The sequence below is a fragment of the Neodiprion pinetum genome, chromosome 4, assembly GCF_021155775.2.
Source record: "Neodiprion pinetum isolate iyNeoPine1 chromosome 4, iyNeoPine1.2, whole genome shotgun sequence".
NCBI lineage: Eukaryota > Metazoa > Arthropoda > Insecta > Hymenoptera > Diprionidae > Neodiprion > Neodiprion pinetum.
The window spans coordinates 34,899,824-34,926,703 of record NC_060235.2 but is presented as its reverse complement, the minus strand read 5'-3'; the positions used below and the strand labels follow the sequence as shown (position 1 = coordinate 34,926,703).

Here is a 26,880-nt window from a genome sequence, read left to right as displayed (position 1 = left end):
ATGCGCTATCCGAGATATTTACTCTCTTTCCCACTGGGTCACGGTAATGATTTTCAACCGCTTGAAATTATTTACTGGTCGCGTCGTTGAGGCCCTTATACAGTTATTCTTGTGACAACGTTATTTTGACGCGTACGCACAAGTACCTTTCAGCTGTCAGCGCGGACCTGGGACGACCGAGACGAGGTGGCTTTCCATGACGTTTACGAAAGGCGAAGCTGCGTTTACCCAGTCGCGAGGATGCCGCGTATGTTTCGACGCGCCTCCGGCGGTATATTCCTTCTGGACCGAACTCGGGGGGCCTAAGTAAGTAGGAACGACCCCGCGGTAGACAATTAGAGAGTCGGCGTTAGCACAAGAAGGGCGGTAAGGTGTTAACCAGAAGTGGAAAGGCGCAGGTGCACGTGTCAAGGTGACGGCCTTGGGCCTCAAGTCCTTCAAATCAATCTCGGCTTAACGCAATTTGAACTACTCGGATTTTGAGCTGACCTTGACGCTTCATCTAATTCGAAGCACGAGACTGACGTTACCACGTCAATCTTGGATCCCCGAAGTTGTTTCACATTCTGATGGGCACGTGAGCTGCTTCCGAAGTTGTGTGGTGAAATTTTCTGTCCTCGTTGAACGTCTAACCGGGCAATTGCTGGTGTCGCGGTATAGCTGACTGGTTATTTCCTTGTTTGTCAATTTAGAAATTTAAATACAGCGAGAGGCGTGGAGAGATTACCGAAGGTTTTCATCGACTAACGAGTCATCCCCGTTTCGTAAGTTAGTCTCCTCTTCGGCGAGGAACGGAGATTTGCCTACTCCGCGTTCGTGGTCTGCTCGATTCTCTTGCTTTGTAACGAGCTCAGCTTGCGGGCGTAATGAGGTCTAGAAACGAGCTTCGCAGTAGCCACGCCAACTCGCGCTACCCACGATGATATCCGAGTCTCGCTGGTCACCCTCTCCCTCCGCGTGTCACGTCATTTGGAAAGTGATGCTTGTTTGAAAAATCGCCCATCCCGGTGACCAAGCCTCTGAAACGTGTTCGCAACGTCATACGTAGCGCAATGCCGGTGGTCGGCTATTTCGCCTAAATTTTTATCCTCGCATTTACAACCGAATGGACATACGCGCGAAACGGAGCATCGCCGAGTGCAGCGAGCTTTACAGCCTATGAAACGTTGAAGTAGAGAGTAGATCGGGCTGCAAAAGCGTGCCGCGAAACGGCCGCGTCTTGTCCAACTTTATCATCCCATAAATAGAAAATGACCATACTCTTCGTCTTTATCTTCTCATAAATAGAAAATGTTGCATCGGTGAACCGATATAAATGTAAATTGTGGCGAATGTGAAACGCGTGACTTTTCTCCCGCAGGACGTATACCTCAAGCTTTGCCTTCGTCCCGATCGACGCGATTACACCCTTTTCGGGCATAAGTCTCAACGCGCAGACAAGGTACGCCGATTATAACGACATCCGGCGTGTATTTTGCTCGTCGTTTGCACCTAGCGCGCAATGTCTGCATAATTGACGAGGTACGCTCGGCACAGTCGCGTCGACGAGATGCCGCGGCAATCAGTGTACACCGTGGTAAAAACTGGTCGGTGGAATGTTGCGGCGTATCGTCGATTCATATAATTAATATTACTACGTTCAGAGGCTCCGATGCTCTTGCCCCGCTAAACTTTTTACCCGGGCTCGTTAAAAACGTAGTTAATATCCGCAGCTCGGCCGACGGCATTTTGCTACCCGGACAGACGAAAATGCCATATCCGTAGACCTGTGGCGCCCCGACGACGCCACGCCCTATCGTCAACTTGTCGACCCGTCCCACGTACCGACCTTTGTCTCGACAGTTCTCCGGGTGTACTGTAAATCGTACTTTGGCCGAGAACCGCTCCGTGGTCCATACAACAGGGAGTATTTTCATACGCTGCATGGTCCGAGCTGAGCGGAATACTCACTCGTAATATGGTGTTTTGAAAACCCAGCGTGTGGCCCGCTGTTCATTTCGGACCACTGCGGGGCTCTTAATTAACCCTGTAAATCCCCTGCAGCTGGAGTTCCGTTTGACGAGGCAATTGCGCAGCCGAGTAGCAGACACGGCACGATGAAGCGATCAGGATCGATGGGCCGTGACACGGATTGGAATCAGTACCTATTTCTTGCTTACTCTTTTTCTAAAACCATCGGCAATTGTTGGTCCGTTTACGTTCGCCGATGAGGAGAACGGAAAAACTTAATTCCGTCAATTGAAACAATTGAATTCTTCGCTTCCATTCAAATCGTTGAAGCGACGAGCTCCCGATGGTCCCGCGGTTCTAGGTAAGCACCGGCACTGCGATATCTCGGAACGGCGTACCTTCATCGATAAGAAAATAACCTACGGTTATTCTTCGCGGGGACGAGCGCGTTAACCAACGGCCAAGCGAACCTGGACCAACAACGAAGTCATCGGTTCTCTCGTCTCCTTCGTCCTTCTATCCGCTATCGAACGCGCGCTAACAAAGTCGTCAGTTCTATATAAAGGGGCTGCTGGTTGACGGTGGTGCTGGTTACACGGTGCAGTGGATGCAGATGCGCGCACAGCGGTGTGGTCAGAGATATTTCTCGCTGACACAACTAAGACTAGCCACTCGCCACTCGCCTCTCGCCTCTCGCCGCCATACTCTTCGTGGCAGCTCGTTAGTGGAAGCCGGTGGACGTGTCATACCTTGCGCCGTAGCGCATGTTCAACCAGCAAGAATCCGATGTCATAAACTTGCCGCGCTTATCAGAACCTCGGCACGGCTACCCGCGTATGAAAGGCATGACACCAGTCCGCCTATATTATACGACTTCCGAAATCCATACTCCGTACCGCGTCACCGTAAACTCACTCTCCGCACCGACTATACGGGCAAACTTAATTGACCAATACATGCCGCTTGGTCAAACTTTTCCAAGAAACACCCTCCAGCGCTCTATTAGTTACACAAGCTTCTGCAGCGCAGTCGCGATCTGGGAGCTTTCCGACGCTGACTGTCTCAGAAGTGCCTACCTTATGCACTGCTTGTTAGGCGATCAGGCTATTCCTTCGTCCTCGGCTACCGCTGGATCATTTAAATGTCATACAATGCGTCGTCCGTCTTCCTGCAGATCTATCCCACCGTATATCTTGTACCGCGGAGCAGTAGTTGTGCTTCTGGCGCGAGTCTTGTTTTGGACGCGGAAGAATCTCGTTCTCAAGGAGTGGTCGAAAAGTATAAGATGGTCCTTTAACTCGGCGCAGGATAGCGGTTCGTTGATGCCACTAGGACGAGCACGCTTATGCTAATTTCGTGAAGGCCTCCCGCGGCGATATACTTGTGGAAAAATGTCCAATTACGAAGCGACGACCCGCGAGCTTAGCGAACCTGCACAGCTACGCCGTGCTCGCGTCCAGCTTCTGTCATCCAACTTTGGCGCAAGAATTAGAGATTCCGGCGAGTATCCTGAACATTCGTCAGACGGATAACGAGCCTGCGATCTCTCACACCGCGTGGTAAACAGAGACGGAGAACGCATTTGTTTACATGCTTGTTAACTGCACGCGCTTAAGGATCGGGGCTTATGCAGATCACTGCGGGGTACCATTGCCTATTAATGATGCAGATGGCGCTCGCTCCTCGCGAGCATCTAGTCCTGGATTCAACGTCGACCGGGCGCGCACCGTGTGACGCTGCTTCGGAGCAATCCGGTCGAGGGAATTCCCGACGAAGTTCGGACCTTATATTCTAGTTTTTCTCACAATCGGACGACCGTGCTCGGCGCGACGCGGCGCGGTGCGCACAGCGCGTGCACGGTTAACGTTGTTGGCCTGTCAGTAGCGGCGGCTACTGATTTAAGTAAATTGCATGCAAATACAGCGGGGAACTTGTGGCGGGAGACAAGAGACGGTGGACGGGAATATAGTCGGCTATTAATGAGCTTGGCTATTGAGATAAATAACAATAATTGGGTTGAGCGTAAACTACCTGGTCGGCTGACGGCTCGAATACTCGTTCGAAAATATACGAAGGTAAGAGTCGGAACTCGAGTCACAGCCAGCCACACGAATTGGAGCACGGAGGACAACCGACTGACCGAACACTGACGGTCACGTATGCACGATACATCCAGAGACCATTTGTTGTCCAGACTCCGAAACGAAAACTCGTTGCGACTCGGATTGTTCAATTGCTCAACTTGGGTGCAAGAGAAAATTAAAGACGGTCCTGAATTTCGGTCGGGTAACGAGCGTTCCTAATTTCGCAGTTACAGTGATTCAAAAATGCCGGAATGATTCTCTCCCGCCCGTTCACTTGACTCCCAAGGTGTTTCCAGCCCGGTGTTCTTTCTCCCGTTGGTATAAAGAGACGCGCTATGGGACCGTTGGTGGCGGCGAGTCGGGATAAACGGCGCGACGACTTCCGAATAATGCCCAAATCGGGACCGCAGTAAATTTGAATTCCTAATTGGTGAAGTTAATTCCCACCCCGTGGGGACGGCCGGTGAGATATAGGACACGTACAAGACCGCGTGCCTGGTCCAGAAGTACAGATCGCCGAGACGGGTCCTCGCGGAGCGTCGTCGTGTAAGAGGCTCGGTAAGGCGTAAAGTATAAGGCCTCGGCACATTAGTCGGGTGAATATTTACGGCGTTGTAGACCGAGCATTAGCTGGGTCGAGCTCGAGGCCCGGGAGGAGGTCGATATAACCTCGACACGCTACGTATATGGGAAGTAATTCGCACCGCTGCTACCGAGCTCGGATACAGCGCGGCCGACTTCTTCCTCCCGACGATTCTCAAGACTCGGGACTTACTCGAGCGGTCCCGCGACTCCATTGTCCCAAAAATTAGTGCGATAAATTCTCACATCCTTCGTGGTACATGCGCGCCACTTCGCGTACAGATGTAAAAAAGAAATAAACTAGGCCCGACGCCGGGATGTGAATTTTAAGTGGGAGTTAATGTGGATTGTTGGACCCTTTACCGCCTTGGGCGCGGGTGCAGCAGCGGGTCTCAAGTTGACTACCGAACCAGAAGAATGCTGCCGCATCCTCCGGCCACCGGCCATTCGGTCCTTGCTCAAAGTCCTTGAGACTCACGCCCACAGCTGGGCCATCTCGCCGGTCATTCCCCAGGCGATCTTTGGAGTTTACCGGATTGAATTTCGAATTCGAATCGATGTGGGATGAGGTCAAGAGTATGAAGCAACTTGTTCCGCGAATGTCTCTTTGTCGTGCCAGAGAAGAAAGAAGACCGGGAAAATCGGGAATTGTTGGGAAATTACCGATGATCTACATGAAAAAACGTACTTTTTCTATGAATTGTTCGCGAACTTCAATCATGCTTCGTAAATTTAACTGATCACGCTTTCGGAAGTGGTAAAGTGCAAATTTCTACCCTTCCTCCACCCCACTCTCTTCGATTTCTGGAGATTTTTGGTCAAAAAACAGTCCAACATTGTTTACGTTACGTCGAAAAAGGTCAGGGAATTATGAATTTTTTGACGGGAAGTGACAGTGAATTTTATTTTAGCAAAATTGTGCGCCACCCAGTTTAGCTACATCGCGTGATATTGATATTACCGCCGGTGCACGTTGACGCAGATACCGACAAAAGATGCACCCCGGTTACACGCAGGTACATTGATCGGCGTTGTAGGCACGTGGGCATAAGATAGGCACGAGAGGTTAAAAAGTCGATTAAATACCCCACCAGAGACAACCTACGCAATCTCTCGGCTAACGCGCGCGCGCGTATTTGTTCGTGATTTCATTCCGCCGTCCCACGGTCGCGGCGTAAGTAAAAAGTCGTGTCGACATTATTGCGAATTGATGAGACGGAGTCACGCCTATCCGACTTCCCCTCCTCGTCTCAGAGGTTGGGTTGGGTTGGATTTGCTAGACATCTATTAGCTGCCCGGGCATAGGCTACACCTCGGATTACCTACGCACAGAAGCGTCCTAGCCTCGTCTAGCCTCGTCTAGCCTCGAGCACGTCGCATTAGGATGGCTCGTCGGCAGTGGCGGAGTGAAGAATAGTGAATTTCAGGCGGGTAGGAGGATACGAGAGGTAGATAAGTCACCGAGTATGAGTCGCGTCGTAGATTACGGCCACGAGAAACGCAACCTGGTCCTTTGGGTGACAGGTGCGGAGCCTCGCTTCGCCGCAGTCGCAATCGAGGAAAGATGTATGCATAAAATAAAATGCGAAAAAGCTACCTGCAGGAGGAGGTAGCAGGAAAAAATTGTTTTTTGTTAACCACGGCCGAATTCATTTGCATACCGTGCTTTCGTGTACGATCCTCTTTGAGTAATGGTTTCTAATTTTAATTGCAAAATTTGAACTCATCAAATAATTTAGTTCGCGCAGTTACCGTTTGCACAGATTTTGAATTTAATTTTATGTTCGTTTGTGGCATATTCAAAAGTTTGAGTAATTGGAAAATATTCCAAACATTTCCCTTGCTTTATGCCCACCTTTACTTTACGGGTTTCAGTTGAGCGTCACGACTTGGTCTCGTACTTCCAAATCGAGTAAGTAAAACTCATTCAGGTCTCAATTACGTATACATATTCGAAATTTATTACTCACGATAAACGGTTGATCTAGTTTCGGCCGCGGAGTGGAGCGTTGCGTAATTATAAACAGAAAAAAAAAAAAAAAATGAAAAATAATACCGAACGAATGAAAAAAGAATCGCCAACGAAGTCCGAAATGTTCCCACGGCGTGTTCGGATCTCTCGTGTTTGATATTTCAGTAACGACCGCTATTGTTTATTGGCAACAGTTCGACTCACCGCCAGATTCACTTCAGAACTTTGTTTCCCAATATTTATTAGCTGCGTCCGAGATCGTTCGCTGCGACTGCGGATGTAATAAATTTTTTAAGGACTTGTTGCGTTCGAAATCGCTCGCCCGGCACTCCTATTGACTAGCCCCGGACTGGTTCGTGTTTCGCAAATTGCGTTTCCCTTTGAATGTACGATTGTTAATCAGTGTTATACAAAAAATAATAAATGTCTACGAAAAAACGTCGCGATCCGCGCACACCGTGTAATATTCTTCTCGTTTTAAAGCGTTTGTGTGAAAGGTGATCACTGAATTAAACTCTACGTAATGATGCATAATGTTGTACTCGAGAGGAAGGAGCTTATTTGATCCGTAAAAGCTGCCGGCAACGCCTGAGATGAAACGAAGAAAAGTGAAGCACCACCTTTCATAATCTGGCGTTGGATCCTTCAAAGCAGGATGCTACTTTTTCCGGCTGCGATACATAACCATGGTTGTCTCCCGTAGGTATAATTCTAAGCAGCAGCCAGCATGGCGCTGTGGGAACATTCAGTAATTTATTATGGAACCTTGTTAGACGATTTTTGTAGCGGATTGGACATCGCGGCATGGGAACGAGACGCCCAGCAAAAACTGTTGCTTGCTTGATCGAGGTCGCGGTGTACGCCCATTGAGGCTACGATCGTTAGATAAGCCTAAGCATTGTTTTACGCCCCTAAAAACGGCTCCACGGCGAGCTTGCTGTTAAATCAGTGCAACTTTTTGTTGCTTGTAAATTGCACGTTGTATCAAATTCGAGCTGGGAATCCACCAACAGCGTGTTCCGGGCGGCTTTGAGTTATAAAAACAAATATAGAGGAGCATGAAAACATTTTACGCTTTTTAGGGGATTTTTAATCGAAAAAGAAACACGGCAAGTTGGGGGCAGCGGTTTGAAAATGAGAAAGAGATGCAAACAAACAAAAAAGAAAAGAAAGAAAGAAAGAAAAACACGACGACCGGTTCGCGACCAAGTTTGCGAGGTTAATTAAAACTGAACGCATCACGTGGGTGACCCGCAACGCGAGGTCACGGCGAGTGACAATGCAGCAGTTTACTGCCTACCTGCCTTATTCTCTCCACGGCTGACGACGCGTTCGTCTCGGCAATTACCTAGAGACGCCTTTAGCGCCCGGTGTTCCTAATAGCACGATAATTATAGGAAAATGTCGCAACGTGCTTGCGCACTGCACGGTGTGCCGGTTGAACCCGGGTGGCAAATACCTGAGCTGATTCTGAGCTGCGCTGCACTGCACAGAAGTCGAGCGTACACTCATTGGGCTGTTCCGGACACCTATGAACAATAATTAATAACGAAGGCACAGAAGCCAGACTCATGGAGCGTAATGAGTAATGACGGTAACGATTGCTCGGCTCTCTGTGTATGCGCGTCTCTTTCTCTCCCATATTCCAGTCATCTTTCTCCTCACTTTTTCACCGTACGTCCTTTTTCGTCCGTGCGCCGACCTGCGGGAGGCTTTGAGAGGATTGCCGAGCGCTCCGCCGATGCTTAATCGTCTTCTGGGAAGATACTCTGCGATAACAATGGGTGGCGAATGCTCCTTAATAATATAGCCGGCTTTAGTTGTCGTAGAAATATTATTCTAGTCGATTTGTTGGAAGTTGCTGTCGTAATGTCGGCCGGTACGAATTCGCATTTGCCAATATACTTTCCGTCTTCGACTGTATTGTTCGTCTTTAACCGTTGTAATCATTTGGATCGTCTATCGGATGAAAAAACCATCGGCGATCATCAATTTGGACGGCAGAATCACGAATAAGAACATTTTTGTTCGGATCACCGAATACGCATCGTGTAACCGGTGTCAGGGATATATAGTTAATAAAAGATGATAGGTATCTGAAGGTGAAGGAGGTAGTGCTCTGGCAGTGCTCTGGTATTGCTGCGGTAGTGGCTGACCCGGCTTCAATTATTTCAAATAAAACTTCCTCCTTCAGATACAAAAGCGATTCCGCGGGCGCACGAGACCACGCGGATATGTTACAAGGGGAATTCAAAAATAATCTGATCAACGAAACATTTGTAAGGAATGTCGAGCAACTCGGGAACAAGCACGACCCGCTGCCTGTTCTCTGTAGGTTAGGTGCTTCGGTAGGTTCATTAACGCGCGGACGATCCGAAGATAACGGGGAACGAGAGGGTGGGGCTCTCTTCGAAGATGGAGCGATGTGTCTTTTCAGAAATATGGGACCTCGACGCTGCGGGTTAATCTTGGAGAATTAAGAGTGTCCCGTCGGCACGAATGGCTGCTGGACATTCTGAGAAAGCCATACTCCAGAAGTACGACAAATAAACTAACGTTAAGTAATCTTTAGCCTAAATGGTTTTGGAATGAAATCATTCGTTGTCTAAGCTGCCCAGATTTCACGGACACGTAAGGTCGTACCAATTATTCTCTCGTGACCCACTTTTTTTTCTGACGAAGAGTGGCTGCGCACGTAGGTGGGAATTATTCTTCACTTCTTATCGCACCCCCGAAGAAGAAAGTAACGCGTGCCTCTTCACGCGAACCGATTCTTCTCTCGCTCTTGGTCTCAGGGAATGTTAACGTCGCCAGCGAGAGCTGTTTGTTGCGTACGACGCCTGAGAATTCCTTTCTCGCAAATTATGAACACTGTTCTTTAGGCGACCGCGACGATCTCCGCGGTACGAAGAATTCACTGAAGAAATTTTAACGAGATGTGTTTGTGTGTGTATATATATTATATAAATGCATATAGACATAGGTATACAGAATCTATAAATGTCCAACCTGTGAATACAACTGATTTCTCAAGATGCGGATATCTCTGCACAGTGGAAGGATCTGGAACCGTTGCATAATGAGCAATGAGGAGTACTTGAAAGACAATGGGAAGCAATAAATGATCCGCCTGTAAAACTTTTTTGCTTTAAGTCGTAACAATCGTTCCATCTTTTGCGCAAATTAATGATTCGTTGAGTAACATCCTCTAACATCATAAATCAAGAAAAATAACATTCCCGGTGAAAGTCACTTCTAGGTATCGTCGAAGGTATATCACCGTACGAAGAGGACGTTCGCGTTTCGTTGCACGATGAGACAATGCTCTTCCGACGATGCCGTTGACCCGATAAATTACGGGGATCCCCGGAGGGGATCAGCAGTTGACGGCGAATGAAGATGAGACGGGGATCGGCGGCGATTTACTCGGAAATGAAGAGTTCTTTCGGAGGAAGTCTGAGGGAGCCGGTGGGCGCTTAAGAATCGTCGAGGCTCGGTAGCGCGCGAAATGGCATGGCAGGGGGTTTAACAACGTGCCGCGTCGGCTGCTGCCCTACAAGGTCGGGGCGTATATTTCTTCCCTACGCGACATCGGAATTTTTCTGTTTTACCAAATTAGCTAGGCATTATCTGTAATGAAAGGTGCGTCTTTGCGCGAATGCCGCCGCAGAATATCTTGTCCGCCGCTGAAGCTGCGCGCGCGAACCGTACAGAGACAGAGAAACGTACAAGCAGAGCGGCTGTCCTCGGCTCACAAATTGCCGACGACGGTTTTTCCGCTGGGTAAAAGTCCCGCTGACGGCGTTTCATCGCTCCTGAATACACGGGCCGCAATTCCACCGAACCACGGCGACCGGGATGGACGGATGTGACGTTGCGGAGGCGAGGGCGGAACTCGCGTGCGACACCTTCGCAACCCCGCGCAGCCTCGAAACGTGCGTCATATATGCGCCGTTGTTACCGATGCCGATGCCGCTGTTCCTGGCTCTTCTTCTTGGCTCCCGGGACTTTTTCTCGTGATTGATTTATTACCTAATGGGATCATTTATTTCCCGAAGACGCCGCTGCCGCCACTGACTTCGGAGTCGCGATCATCCTCCTGAACCGTTCCGTCCATCGTGACCAGCTTGAAGAACGCCGCGTTCTACGAGACCTAAGATGGCGTAACAAATTGCCAAGACGTCTGCTAATACGTAGAGAACTGATACGGCGGGGTTCTTAGAATCGAAGGCTACTTGGCCCTAATAGATCCAAGTTGTTCTCGTTTCTGTGTGGCACCGTCCAATCAAAGCGGCACAAATTTACCTCCTTCTGCCAAACGGCAATCTCGCCTGGAAAGGAAATCGTCCGCCGTATGAGCAATCCACTGGTGATTGGTTATGGAAAGATAAGACTGACGGCTAAGGTGTAAAGAAAGAGAGCCGTGGTACTGTTGTTTAATTCACATTGTGATTTGCCATGGGTCATTGGATAATACGTATCGTTGTTTGGCGGTGCCGACCATCTTATTACCTTCTTCGATCCCTTTCCCCTGGAATACTAGCATTCATCGAACGTAACTAAAGCCAAGGTAATAAATAACATAACTACGGTTGCCTCGATAGTTTCTGAACGTACGATGAGCGAGTAGGGACGAAAACTCGCGTGCTGCGTAAATTTGTCGGAAGCTCTTTGAAGAACCAGCAGCTCCTGTAGCGTCTCCTCTAAACTCTCGCGTGGATATTTTCACAGGCACTTGACTTACGAAAATACGTGGTAAACACATCCCGCGTTGACACGGTCGCGGGCTGGGATGAGCATCGGGCACGAAAGTTTAATTCGTTCGACGAAGAACAAGGTCGTATTTCTTTTTGGATGAAATCGCAGCGTCAATTCGCTCTGTTGTTTCAATTATCTGGCACTGGAGTGTGGCCAATTGAACTGCGGCAAAGGTGCCGCGTGCCCCGGAGGTCGTACACGTATATCATAGGCGATATGTGTGCGGCATACATCCCCGGTCCGTTAACGACTCTCGAAGATTTGAACAGATAAGAAAAATCCCAATTACAATTCAAGTCGGTTTATGTATCAGACAGAAATAGAGCTCCTCGAGGTAAACCCATTAAAGCTTTAATTATCCGGATTTAGTATGGTTTCCAGTGTAGCTACCGGTGAAATTGATTCAGGCTCTCTTTTCCTCACGTTGTACGCGAACTCGTGTGGATACCTGTTACTTACACTACCGAAGAAAATCCGACCGTAACCGTAGTGCATGCGCATGTTACGGGCATGTAGAAGGTCATGCGTGTCTCGCAAGTACGTGTGAGTATCACAATTACACAATCCATCGCAATTAACAGCATTAGCGATCAGTTTAGATCTAATCTTGACTGCCACACTCCCACCGCGCCAATTACACAGCTCATTTTTAATATTTCACCTCGAGTGGTAGCCAGTTTGCCAGTAGCCAACTTCATTCGTGAGTCCATGGTCACGAATATCTTGGGCCTTTTTCCCTCAGACCAATTGCGGTCTGGTGCAAAGACGTACAATTTCGAATTTTACAACACTTTTTACACACCGTTTATACCTACCCTAGAACTCGTTTTTGATCATTTAAAATTTTTTGTTTTCCACTTCCGCGTGTTATATTTTTTCATAGGTATGCTCGGATGATTTGCTCCCGACGATGTTACAACCGCAATCCATGGTTAGTATTATCGTTGTTAGTAGTGAGAAGAGCAAAGGCCTTTATGTGTAGGCGGCAGTTTTTGCCACCTTGTGATTTATGTTAACGTCTTATTAATGGGAGGCTTTTTGTTTCTCGATGGAAGAGAAGCTACTGTGCTTGCATTTAACTTACCGTTCTTTACCCATGTTTCCAGGCTATGCTCTCATATCTATAAGATTGCTCGGGTACTTTTACAACCATTGAGTCAGTCATAAATTTCCTTTGTTTGTAGGCACCATCTTATCCTCCCGGTCTTTTCATTATTACAGCACAACAAACCAAGAAAGCCATCGTTGAACGTCGAACACCTGAGTTGCTGCCAGTACTTAATTATACCATCATCGATTGCGATGTAAAATTTTCTTTCTGCACAAATACGTACTTACAAGCTGTGTCCGCATTCTTTTGGGTTGCTTGATCTCTAGGCGAATTTTTACCGTAATAATTAGATATCTGGTCGGTGATACTTTGCCTTAAACTGGCAAGACATGTACACATACGGGATGTGTTGAATAGAACTTGGCTCGTCAATTTGCGAAATGATGTAAAGGCGCAGGTAGATGGTCGATTTTGTTCTGTACATTCTTTTCTTTCAAGTAATTTACGGTTTGCTCCATCGTCGTACGCCGAAGGCGGTTCCATTTCATCGCCTGCAACTGTGTTTAGCGCCCTGATCTGCATACGCTGCGTGTAATATATGTTGTTCAATCTCGACGAGGCGCAAAGTATGATCGAGCCGGCGTGAATGATGATCCCACTCGACCGCCTTTCCTCAAGAGAAATCTAGTAACCATTAAAAGTGTCAAGTACCCGCTGACCACTGGATGGCCAGTCCAAACTTCTAACGGAGGATTGAGATCCTGGATTATCGTCATAGACGCTGAACATCGTTGAGCAGAAAACTTCTCTAATTTTGTTGGCCGGCCTTGGATTCCGTACGGTTTTTACTTCTTTTGTCGGACGGATTGGCGGACGTCAGACGCAAGGCTGCCAGATCAAGATACTCTAGCGGAAGTTTCTATCCGGTGATCATCGGCCGACAATTTCATTCATTCGGTAAAATGTACTCCGAAAGGAAGAACATTAATTTTTGCTTAATCTTCGAAGAGCGAGGAGCTACTACAGTCAGTCGGGCAATTGGCGCACGTGCGCGGCAGTCGCGGTAGCAAATAATAGTGCCTTCCTATTCGCCTGCAAAGGCGCGTGTGGTGTTACAGTTAACGAGAATCGACGTTGCTAGCGGAGCTGTCATGTCGGCGGTGTCCGGCGAGCACCTTCTCACTATACGCGCATCTTTTTCGATTTTCTCCTTTCGAACGAGCGCGCAGATGGTCACTGAAAGCCTTGGTCTAACCGCCGGCAGGTTAAGCGGCATCTTCGGTGTCCGTGACTTGCAGAGTTCACACGACGCGGTTCTTCTCGCTCTCTTCCCCTCGATGCCGCTGTCGAAAGCAACACCTCCGCAGGACGGAGCAAGTACAACATCGAGTACTACTTCTGCCTAGGCTAACGAGGTATCCACGTCGGTTAAAAGGAATCGGCCGGTGCTTGTTCGAGACCTGGTCGGTTTTATCGATGTCTCTCTATCTCGCACGCCTGAGGTGCATCGATTCAATTGGGTTATCGCCGCTGCTTCGTCGTTCGCCTACGTTTTCACACGAAAATGTTCTTTCACTTTTACGCCGGTATCGGAATTCCTACTGACCTGGAATCCTTTCTCATCCTTAATCGCTGATCTTCTTTTACGATTTTAGACGAATTCAACAATTTTATCCTGCACAAAAGTCCAGATGTAAATCATTTCTTTGACCAAGTATTGTTAAACGTAAGAGGACGTAAGCACTCTGGTTCCAAGCGGAAAAATGACTTTCATCGAAGTCGCTTTTCTACGCCGTGTGCCACGGCATAGTCGACGTTTGCTTTTCTTAATCAATGAATTTCGAATCGAAAACTTTTAGTCAGAGATTAAGTTTTCCAGGAAACCACTTTTAAATATATTTCTCTTCTGTAATGTTAGATCCACGGCTTGTAGCGATTGTACGGGTAATCGGTATCTACAACCGTTTCCAAATCCAAGCTTCCGAGAGTCCCCATGCTGCACCGTTAAATCCTTCGCGCTTGCCATATTCTGTAGACGGGTCAATTTCACGGGCCATCAGGCGTAACGTGGCTTGCGCATCTGTCTACGGAGGAGAGAGAGAGCTACCGGAGACCTCGAAATCACCTTACGGAACAATAAACCCCGATTAAGCTCGCGCAATCGGTGATTCAACGTCGTTGTTATTTTTCTTCATCGCGGAAAACGGTCTCGGCAGATTGTTCCGTTAATCTAATAATCTAATAATAACGTGGGTACAGTCTTAGTTTCTTGGAATGATTTTTTTTCTTTTTTTTTTTTACAAAGAAACTTTTGAAATGTCGATTTCTCATTTTCACCTTCTGTGCAGAAAACAATATGTTATTGCAAAGCAATTGCATGATATTGGATAAAATTTTACTCCCTACCTGATTTTGTCGCGATACATTAGCGAAAAATATCACGAACGAAACGTACAGGCGAGTGACTACAGTATCGAGACAGTTGCAGATGGATTAGCCGTGAACCATGTTTGGATTTTTGTTTGGCACAGGGAAACATGTTGATATGCGTGTGATCGATCTTTCGCTGCACTTAGGACTACTAACTATTAACGTTTATTGTGGTCGAAGCGCTCTTTTGCGGTCTTGTTGAATCTACTCGGCTAGCGATGGCGCCGTACACCGGTAGCAGCAAAGCTTACACGAGAGTCTCGCTGTACGTTAAATGAAAAACAAACAAGCAAACAACAAGCGGCCGCAGCCCGCCAACAAGCACAATAGGAACAGGCGACGCTGAATATATCATCGGGAAGCGGCGCGCGGTGACTTACGCATATGAATATAATATGGGCATTAATAAGTCCAAACAGGTATTAATGCGGTTAATATATGCGCGGTGAGTATTTCGAAGTCGTCCGACTTGCAAAAGACTTTAGGGCAACAATGCCTCCGTCGTTTCCATTGTTTTTTTAATCCATTATTACTCGGACATGGTATAGTTTCTCTTTTCTTTCTTCTCGTCGCGTCAGAAAATCAGGCCGTTGGTACGCTTTACGATCGGCTACGGATTGACGAGGAACGCGATAAGTGTGAAAACGATCGTTTTTATTCTCAACGGGATGAATAACTCTTATTCCGAAAGTCCGGGGAATTCATCAGAGTCATCAAAGAGCATATTTAGGTGCAGGGAGAGGTTCGCTTGCGTTGTTCCTCGACTCCAGGCGAGATCCGAGTTCCCATAAGGAGGGCGTGAAAGATGGTGTTCATAATTCGTCCTGGTCTGCTTTCATTCGGTATTAATCCCCATTAGTCTCCGTTGCTTCAGCACGCATACGAGTGCGCGTAACGATACAATGGGATACGCGTTCGCAGGAAGTGCGGCGGCGTGTGTGTGCCGCGTGATATATCAGGGCGGTCGAGTATTACCATTACAATGCTTGACAACGGTGAATCGGGTGGATCGCACCAGGACTCTGCTTCCAGTTGCTGGTGCCTTTTCGCCTTCTAGATGCAGTGGCTCACGGTCGTCCAGTCCGGGCGTTCTCCTCGCGACACCTATTCGCCCCGGCGGCATGCATTATGCATCTAATGTTAGTTACATGAGGTGGTAGACCAGTCCTCGAGCGGTGCGAGTCCTTGCCTAAAGACATGCGCTTGTCTACCTGACGCAGCCCAGGTGTCGCCAAGTCTAAAACGGGATCATTGCCTGTGACCGGAATCGTCGAAAGGAACCTTAAGAAACCGAACTCATCCGCTACCGCTGCGGGGAAGAAATCAAAGGAAGCCGATTTCTTTGGCGTGAGTTTGATTACAGAAATCCGAAGATGTGCTTCTTGCGTTTCTCGAATCAATTAGGATCGATCGGTGAACATGTACCGTGCTTGGAATTTTTTATCACTGTGTTTTTATACAAAAATACAAAGTACGCGCAATACTTTAACCTGGAATCGCTTCCCCCTTATGCTTCCATTCTAATCGTCGCGCAGTACTGCCACCGTGGTCGGACCAATAAAATTAGCGATGGTGCTTAAATCTGGCGCAACGTCTAACATTAAGCCGTTTCGATGTGATTCCGTTTCAACCTGTTTGAAACGCTCTGTCTTCGTGCACTCTGGCTTGCGTCAGCAAACACCAAGGCTGCAACACGGCAATGGTAGGAATATCCTTACGTAATCGAGAGTGTTGTCACAGTAATGTTCGCGAAATTTTCACCGAGGGAAATAAACCGGTATAATACCGAGTCTCTGAATACTTGAAGAAAAATCTATACTTCGAGGTGAACAATTATTTATTCGAAATTTCATCATTTTTTATCGCCATTGAGAGTATGTATTCTCGTGCGGACCCTATGATTGATTTACCTCAAACGCAGAAATCATTAACGTTGAAATCATAGTCATCTAATTTGAATAATAATTTTTTTTTCTCATTTCCATTAGGCGTGTGTAATTCATACGAGACTTAATTAAATTCAAGCAAAACAATCTCGAGTCGTAGGAAAGCCCATTAGTCTCGACAGGCAGTGCCGAACTCAGCCGACTGTCTTTCTCGGTACTGTTATGCGCCGGCGTATAAAACGATAGAGATAGCGGTGGTATGCATTTGCATATTAATCCATATAATTAACCGCCTCTAACTAATCACTCACATTTAATTACCGGGAGTTACACAGCGTTTGGGCTCGCGTCTATTGCTAACTTCAACACAATGACGAAGGTAGGTCTCGGGGTTACCTCGTACCGACAAGAAGAATGTGATGTCATCCCTACGGAGCACTTCGTATGTGCGCGCGCACTTGCGCTGACCCCCGCTTGTCTAGATACATCGAAGCATCTTGGAATAAGATTTTCATTTTTCACGTCCTAGTGAGATCCACTGGAAAACCGATTCACTGAAACTGCCGTTCTCATGAGAAATTGCCCTATTTGTATACGTTATACGTATGACGGCAATGGAGAAAAGTTTCTGTAACCTTGTTGAAAGAAATTGTTATTACAGGCTGCAGATATCATTTTACGAGCATACAAAGCACTCGTGCCGTACAGATTACTGGAATCACGTCCGAAGACTATAATTGCAATTGTCTTTGACTATGTTCAGGTCCCACAACAAGATTGCTACTGCTGTCAATTTGACCACTCAGGAAGAAAGAATTTATACCCTAATTTGCGTATAACCTGTGCTGAGGCGAACGAGATATCGCCAAGGATTTTGTCCAGCTTGGAACGAAACTTGAATGGCAGGTTTCTTGGTTCAAAAGGTCGCGCGTACTCGCCTCTGAAATATCTGATACGCCGTCAAATGGATGAAGGAAGGAGGCACTAGGAAGTACCGACGCTCAAGTCAGCAACTTTGTTCGGAATAATGTGACCGTCGTAAAAATAGGCACGCTGTAAACCGTAGACACAGAAAATTCCAAAGGTCAGTCCCTCCTCTCTGGTCGGTTGCTCTCTTACCTCTTCTCATTCTCCACTCTCCGTTCCTCTCCAGCCCTCCTCTCTTTTGTCCGGCAAGTGCGAGAGCAACGGAGACGGAGAGATAGCCAATGAACAGGCATTGCCCTCCGAGAGTCGTAACTTATCAACCTGCTCGAACACCGTCATTGTTTATGAAGCTTTGCGACGCGGCGTAGTTGTGCGTCTACTCTTAGCGAGCACCCTGCTCATGCGTATTTCTTGCCCGGAAGAAACGATGCGGATATATTCAGTCTCGCACGAGGGTCAAGCTTACTTTGAGAATCAATTTAAAATTCCAAGGTATAATTTCTCATTCGGAGTTAATCGCAAAAGTTCAACGTGTTCCTTGTTACACAGATCACGCAGGTCACCGTGCAGTCTGGTTATTACCGAGGTAAACGTTCCTCGTAATTTCGATGGTTAACAACTGTTTAAAGACACTGCGGGATACGGTGCAGTCTGGAAATTTTCGAAGCCACACGCGTGGTTACGCTGCAGCATTCAATTCAGCAAGCGTAAGCGATATATTTATCAAATTTTTCCAGCTCCGCGGTATGCTTGGTGGTGTGGGTACTTTATTAAAAACGAAAAAAAAAAACGACCAACACAGCTTACCAGTTGACCTTAAAATCTACCTTAACCTACTAACGGAGCGAGATGAAGAGAGAGGGAGAGAACTCCGTCTTTCGCCACGTCTCATTAAAGCTGTCGCAAATGGTGGGTTCACCTAAAAAGTCCTTGGGAAACCGCAACGGTAGAGGCGACACAGATTATAAGCCAAGTTAAATTAGAAACTGTCACTTTGTTAATTGTTTGTTTGGGAAACAAACTCCCCCGCCGCGTAATATCTACGTTGTCGGTGACAAATCTTACAATGAGACGTGGGAATTGAAGAAATTCGGTGGTAGTCGCAAACGGTGACTTGATCTACGGGATCTCATCATCCAGCATGTGGCAGAAAATATCTATTCTAATGTCAATGCATACGTATATATACCGTCAACCCTAGAATTCATTTTCCCGATCACTTTTGTCTTACTTGGAATCCCAAAAGTAGAACGTTTGCATCGAAAGTGATTTTCGCAGCTTTTCAGCTTTTCAGTTCGCTTTGCACAGTTCGACGCCCGGAATCTGGCAGCAGAAACAAACAGGTATATCCTCAAAGCTCATCGGTAAAATTTACATGAGTAATTCAGCGTTTCCTTGAAGTGATTTAGTATTATTAGCGGTAAACTGTCGGTTCGGTGATGCGGTGATCCGTTTACCAAGGTGACAACCACGACGCCGTTGGAGCGGTGGATTCCGATAAAGCTCCAAGTATGGTCTACGACCGTTTGGACGAGTAATTAAATTGATTGAGGACTGAACAGCGGATTGAAGACGAACGCATGGAACACCCGATCAGACTAAACAAAGGCTATAGACTGTAGTATCATTACGGATCCTGATGAGCTGCGTTCGTTAGATATACCTACTAGACGTTAATCTTTCTAACTCTCCATCTTCAAGACTTATGCGGAAGGACTTGATAGAAGAGCATTCGCATTGCTATGGTCATTCCTAGTTTTTAACTACTTTTTCGTCCATGACTCGAAACACTCGGTTGGTAGATCATGATCATTCTCCAGGAGCATGAGAGAGACTGCAAACTCTGAAAGCTGGGAATAAAGAAATTTGCCGGAACGAAAATTATCGAAGGATACAAAGAATCGCGTCCAAGGTGGTGAAATGAATGGAAGATCCAATAGCGCGGGAATGCGACGACACTCGAAACCTCTTACCGAAATCGAGGAGACTGGAGTGGCCAGGCTTGTACCGTGGGGTCAAGTAGAGACTGCAGACCCGTTACGCAACGTGCGCAGAAGATTTTTTATATTGCGAAAGGGTCTCTCTCCCAGCGGCGGTGGCGGGGTACATCGGAGAATAGCTGAACGGTATGACAATCACGTAAAAGCTGAGATCCGCGGAATCCGGAATGTCGTAGATCAGAGGCTCGCGCCGCTTCGATTCCTGGTAAGTAGCGCACATAAATGCATAAGTTGCGTAGAGCCGCTGCTTTTAATTATTGCCGAAGACGCCATGCAGCGCGAGCGAGTCTGTCAGGTCCTGAATGTCGATGGAGGGGAAACGAGCAAATAATGAAAGCCGCCTTTGAGGTTGCCTCAGGACGATCGGAACTTACGGAGATCTCCGCGAGATGCGGTTCACTGTAAGCGCCGCTCTGCTGCGTTCACAGAGGTAAAGGTCGCCACCGATCTACAGAGAAAAAAGTTCACCGCGAAGGAGGTATAACGAAACATCCTTCGGCCACCGAGACGTTGTTATGAATAAAATATGTATTTGAGAATCTTCGGTTACCTTTTACCGTAGCCTTGCAGTTTAATGCACGGTCGTTGATGCGAGCTCTTCCAGCTCGATCGGCTAGATTTGATACCGCCTCGAAAACTCGCGGTTATTCCAGTCGGCAAGCGGTGGCAATTAACGCCGCAGGTGAGGTATCCTCGCAAAAACCAGAGCCATCGGTTCAACTCACTGCAAATAACAACGATTCACTCGCGAATAACGAGCAAGACTAACCGACGGCGGTAAGCGGGTACCAAAAGGCAGAATGTCGCCATTGCGGATCAATAAGCTATAGAAGCGAGAGGTGGTGCTTTTTCTTCGCCAAATAAGATACTTTTACCGATCTCATTCGAAGCACAGGACCGCAAGTGTCCGTCGATAATATATGGAGTCTGTATCGTGCGACCACGAAATGGTCTTGTTTGACCTAATCTGAAAACCGCCTTGTCCCGGGAGTAACGTTACGATGGACTACTTGTTCGTTTCGTTGTCACCGAGAGGGCTAACTTTTCACTCCTTATTACCCCGTTATCTGGCAGTGGGTAGAGTGCTACTTACCGGCTCTGCCAATAGCCAACGTTGCTTGGTTAGTTACTCTGGTTGATATAAAAGAATGTCCATTAGCCCGATACACCTCGATCGGGGCGAAATCCCAACTGAAATTTAACCTTCCAAGGAGGATTCCCGTTGCCAATGCTTTACAGCAATATGTTCTTGATTTCGCGGAATCTCTCTATCGCGTCAAAATAAATTCCCTCTTCATTTATGGTGAAATACGGTGCTCTCGCAATTTCTTATATATGTGTATTGTATTTATCTAAAAAGGGGTGAATTTTTTCCACAACTCGATGAAATATTATGGTGGAGCAAAAATACGAAGAGGGAATCGAGGTATGCGACTGCAGATTTAATTTCTACCTGTCGGCAGATTCCGTTGAACCTAATGCAGCGCAGAACTGTGTCAATTTGAGTCGCAAAGTTTTCACTTTGATTTCAAGAGAGACGATAGGGCAACGGTCTTAAACACGTAGATATAAAGAATAAAATAATATAAAACTTGCAATTTAGTTGGCTCCCTGCCGATGAAAGGTAAACCGTTCACGCGAAGCATGGCTATCACAACGAGATACGTTTTATTTTATAGTCTTGGAAGCGAAAAGCCAACGTCATAATCAGGCAAAATTACGTTTACGCCGGTAGTAAACTCCAAGTTTATTTACGCCCGACTGACGACCTATCGTAAAAAATTAATTTCATATTTAACTGCACGCGGTGCGTTCTTTCGACCCTCGTTGAAGATCTGACCGGCAGGGTACTTGGTATGTTCCGTCAGCAAATGGTGGTACATGATACTTCCGGCGGATCTTTATTTTGTTGCATAATCATCCCTTTGATTTTGTTGCAAATGAAGTGTAACAAGAATTACACACCACGTGGATGGAAAATAAAATTGTAGTCTTCAAGCCTCAACTTTAAAGTTCTCCTGTATCAGCCGCAAGCAAGGCTTGTGGCGAAGGTCTGTATCTTGCAATCACGAGACTTGTTCCCCTATCTGATGCGAGATCTAGACGTTAGTTTCACTAGAACAATTTACGAAGTCGCTTCATCGGTGTGACAACAGACGGCGGAACCTACTGCCTACCGTCAACTTGGATGATTGCTACAATTAAACTTTTATTAGGTACTCAGCCTCTAAACACAGATCTCCAGTTTTATTAAATTTATGGTTATAGGGCAGCGGAGACGTTATCCACGACATACGTGCTTCGTCTGTCACCACCTGTCTTTATTAATCACAGTAACGTCAATCAATTAGCAATTACTATACTTTCTACGCCGTAATTTAAAAGCAGCAACTTTTATTGCTCGCATACAGGATTCGTCAAGGTGATCCAGTGCATTTAATATACATACTGATTAAACCGCATCGGTCAAGAGATGCTGCGTCTCTCGTGTTCAACTGTAGGATGATCTTCGTTTCGTTGAGTTCATACTTATTCGATTTTGAATCTGTTTCAGCTGATAATTGTTGGCATTTTTTCTGCGTTCGCAGTAGCTGTTATCCGTAAGATTTCAATTTCACAGCGAGACTGAATCCGACTAAAACGTGATTTATCTGATGATCAACGAAGAGGTATCGGCAAAGAGAGGAGAACGAAGATAAGTGGCGGAGGATCATGAAACTGGATAGTCAGAGAGTTGGCAAGCACCTTGCGTCAGATGTAAATTTAACATCGCAGTACGCGGCGTACTGGGTAAAAGCGCATTTATGCTAATTACGAATGGGGCCCCATGGGTACTGTCAAAGATGCATATCTGGGGAATGTTTACGATACGGCTACTGCAAAAAGATCGCATCTTACCTTCTCTTTATTCCTTTCGAATATGGCGACTTAACTAATTAGAACTAATTCGCTCGGTGTTAAGGCGACTCGAAAAAACTGTCGCCGTTACCACTGTCGGTTAAGTATGCTGCACGTATTAACGTCTCGCGATATGACTCGTTCCCTTGTGTAAGTCCGTTGCAGCGGAGAGGCATATTGGTCGCAAGTGCCTACGTCCACCCATACGGACGTAGAAAGTACCCAACCACCGACACGACGTTACAGCACACAGACGCGCTGTGGCACGCAGATCGCAGATAACAGACAGAGTTTAAATATACGCAACGCGCCAGGCAAACCGAGAGTATGGATGGGCTCGGTTGATGGGTATCTCTTGACATTTAAATATCATGATATTCCAGAATCCGGGCGATCGTGCCGATCTTGTAACGCGGGCGTGAACATCCTCGACGTCCATCCTCGGTGTATTTGTATCGACGCGACGTCGGCTCGACGGGCAGGCAGGACCGGCCCTGTTTGCCCACGCACGTATCGCTGCATCCTTTTTCTTTCTTTCTTCTCTTCAAACCTTCTAACCGATTTAAGTCCTTACTTCTCCGGCTGCCTTGCTTCTTTTGCTATTCCTCTGATTATTTCCTTTACTTGTTTTGTTACGCCTCGTCTTGTACGGCAACAGTATCAACGGCGGCACCATTCGGCACCAATTTACACACGTAAAGGAGATACTCGGGACGAGGATATGCACTTTGCTTCAGGCGTCTGGTGGGCCGGACCGGTATACGGATTTCGCCGACCTGCACCACATCGGCACCCCGTTTATATATCAGCGATTCGATATCGATCGTAAATATCTTATCGGTAAAAATATTCCTAGCATCTTTCCACACCTCGACGCACGAAGTCGCTTATCCCCTTCCCAGTTTTCTCCGATCGGCTTCGTCGCACGTGACACTCCAGAGTCTAGACGGTCCGCAGTCCTGCCCTGCAGTGGTACCCAGATGGTAGACGGCAAAACCGATGCCTGGGTGGTCCGCACTAGTTATCTCCGGTGTCGATACACAGCACCTCGTAAGCTCGTTACCTGATGTCAATGCAGGGAGCAGGTTGTGATAATATTAACCACAGCGCTGCACCTGAGACCTTGTCGCATGCCGATGAGCCTCAGCTAAATCAGTGAACTGGATGAAACCGGTGCTATTCTCGGCGGCGTGTTGGTAATCGGTTTTCGCCTGACATGCAAATCTGCTCTACGTTTCGGCTCGAAAGTTCTTGATTTCATTCTTGGGAGTGGGGAACATGGAAAGAGCCTCGGTGGAATCTCAATCTTCGAGTAATGACATTCGTTAAAATAACTGAGATCGAATCGTTCTCGGTGTTCACTGCTGTCATGATGCGTATCTGTGCCGATTAATTTCTTCGCTTGATTTTTCTCCTCGTGTAACGACCAATACGGATTGCCTCTTAAGGGCGCGGCGGACATTCGGGCGTTATTGGTATACAACTCTTAATGAGAATTAATCAATTAGGCCCGAGACCCGTTTCTTTTCTGAACCGGTTGAATAAATTCGTCAAAAAGCTGTCAATTGACTTTTCGGCGCACCCACTTTCAGTCGTGCCAAATGGCACGCTGACAAAATATTTCTTCCAACAAATTCGATAAACTCCACCACGACAAATCAGCTGTATCGAAAATTTAGAAAGCGATGCGAGGATCGACAGGTGTTAACTTTACGGGGTAATTGAAACAGTTGGGGTGAAGATTTCACGTCTGGCTGTTATCCCCAGCATCCAGTTGTTAACGATGAACACCTTGGGATATTTATTTTTAATTCGGAAAACAGGTGGTTATCTGGACGTACGTTGAACACGATGATTTCCTAATCCTCGAGTCTGATCCTCGGCGTCAGGTGTTTATCGCGTCCTCATCGCTGCTTGCGAGTCGGCAATGTTTCCCTGGGCTTATCTCCCGGCGTGTCAGACGGAACAATCCATTCTCGGACATTCTACGTTGACGTTTACGCGGAAAATATTAATCTCCCAATGATCTGACCGCAAAATGCAAGCCGTCGCCGGACTCTGGGGTCAATCTTGAACGTGACTTGTAGAACATAGTTATCGTTCCTCGAGAGACCGGCTACACAGCGTTGTATCTATATATACACATCGACAATGGTGACAACCGGCTTGGAAAGTAGATATTAGCGGTAATTTTTGTGCCCGAGCCCCAGGAGCGGGTCGCTGAGGAGCGCAATCAAATTCCATTACGGATCGGGCCTGGAGGCCGTTCTCAAAGTGACGGTGAATCGCTTCTGCTCTCTGCCAGCGTCCGCCGAGCACCAATCGATCGAACGGGGTTCAAAGGTGTCCGATGGGGCACGGTAGCGTGCCGGTGTACGACGGGCTAGCCGGTAGTTGTGCCTAGCAGGGGATAATAATGCACCCATAAATCAAGGCCGTCGTTGTCTTCCTTATTGAATACGTCATCTACGAATCTTCTTGGCAACTGTTTATCAGTTATGCACCGCTGATCGAAACCACGATCGCCTACGATTACAATTGCACGACGCACGCGAAGAGATCGATCAAATTGACGGTTTGCGCGCGAATCGTCCGATAGCAGAAAATCGGACCCCCAATTTCTTTCAACGTTTTTACTGACGTTATCTCGCGCACGCGTCGACGTTCGTCGTCGCGGCGGAGGAATAAAGACAAGAAGAAGATGAAAAAATACAAGTCTTCGTAAAAAAAAGTAATGGCAAATAAATAATTTGCGTCGTAAATCAATCCTGTTACGCGTAGTGCTGTCCGAAATTATTCACCGGCATTGACCGAAGACGGAAGACAACCGTCCGTCCGGTGGCCCTGCCGTACCTACGGATAAGACGCGCGGTATTGCAACGACGTCGGGCAGATCAATTACGAAGATACGTCGCTCCGCATTGCTGATCCTGCCAAAACCGCGCGGACCGGCTGCAGGTCCTCCCGGACGTCAGCTGTCTTCCAACTTCCTTGATTTATTTTCCCACTCCGTTCGACCGCATTGCGTTCGGGTAACTCCAGCCGCACCGACTCCCGACGAGCGCGCCGTCCGCTCCAATCCAATCCGCACACGACAAAAGCAAGCTTCCTGCATCGCATTTAATTTAAATGATAATCGGGCCAACTTTCGAGGCGCTGCCCCTGCGCTGCCGATTGCGAGGCTGCTTCTTTTGCTCTGCTAGCATCACCCAATTATTATTCGCCTTCCACCAGTCATGCGGTTATCGAGGGCCGCGGTGGTCCCCGACTGCTCCCATCAGGATCAAAGATATATCGAAGGTGTGAGATGGAGTTGAAAATCCGCCACGGCGGTGCTCGCCGCCGTACATCAACCTGTCGTTTCGCGCTTACGCGCAGCCTCCGTTTCGCTGTAACAGTCAACGTCAAACGTTACACTAAAGAGGACCAAGAAGTAATTTAAAAAGAAGGGTCGGAGAGAGAAGCGCAGTTCGTCTTCCTTACCGCGGACTGTTTTCGACAAGCTCCGAGGATCTCTCGCCGAGTCGCGAGCCGTCAGACACGCCCTGGCCGCGGCGGCTTGCTCCGGTTAAGTTGCGGCAATAGCGCGTGGCGATATTTAGCGATTTGCATGCGTTAGACGAGCCCGACTGGTCCGCTGTCTATGACCGGATAACCGCTGCTGCTCCGGTGTAAGGAATGGCCACCGCGGTGCCACGCGTCAACCTTATAATTAAGTGGTACCGATGTATACGGATCTAATCTGCATCTGTGGAATACGCAATAAATCGTTGGACGGAAATTAATTAAAGAATAAGTCAAGCCAGGAGCAAAGTCGTTATTCAAATGGCAAGGAAATATCAGAGCTGCGGCGTTTCTTCTCCGCAGGTGTAGAGTAGCACGATCGTTTTTACTACCAATTTACCGTATGCCTAATGCCCGAGTTCGTTCCTCGTATCGCGGGAAACCTAACGCTGCTTTCAACAAGAGTGAATTATTGTTAATGGTCCCAGGGTAAATAAACATTTATTCCACGAACAATGACTCGCGTAGAACTTGGCAGGCGAGTAGGAAGTCGAATAAAATTTCAATCTAAACGTCACGCGGTCGTGTCTCAGAATCTCTAATGTGTTTTTAGAGCGTTGAGCAAAAAGTTGCAGAGTATCACCTGCCGCGAGGACAACGGTAGCTGGAGTTGGGATGCGTCCGCGACTTGGATTTTATTAACCAAGCGCCCCCGCCTGTCTCAAGATTTGACAGCCAACTCGCCCGGAAAGTCTCGGGTATGTCTTGAGCGTAGCTTGAAAGTATCCCTCGGGGCGCGGTGCTTACTTGTAAATTGAATACACGGACACGCACGATT

The 26,880-nt window shown here is 47.4% G+C and overlaps 1 protein-coding gene across 2 annotated transcripts in view; it reads left to right on the top strand.

Annotated features, from left to right (window-relative positions):
* LOC124215806 (uncharacterized) overlaps positions 1-26,880 on the top strand; it is a 262,163-nt gene that overhangs the window by 93,803 nt on the left and 141,480 nt on the right. Inside the window, exon 1 of one of the 2 annotated variants that reach the window (XM_046619559.1) lies at positions 18,231-18,347. The exons of the other annotated variant lie outside the window; for it this stretch is intronic. Coding sequence (XP_046475515.1) covers positions 18,249-18,347 — 99 coding nt within the window. The 5' untranslated portion in view covers positions 18,231-18,248. Of the gene's footprint in view, positions 1-18,230; positions 18,348-26,880 lie in introns of those variants that run through there. 2 annotated transcript variants of the gene reach the window in all.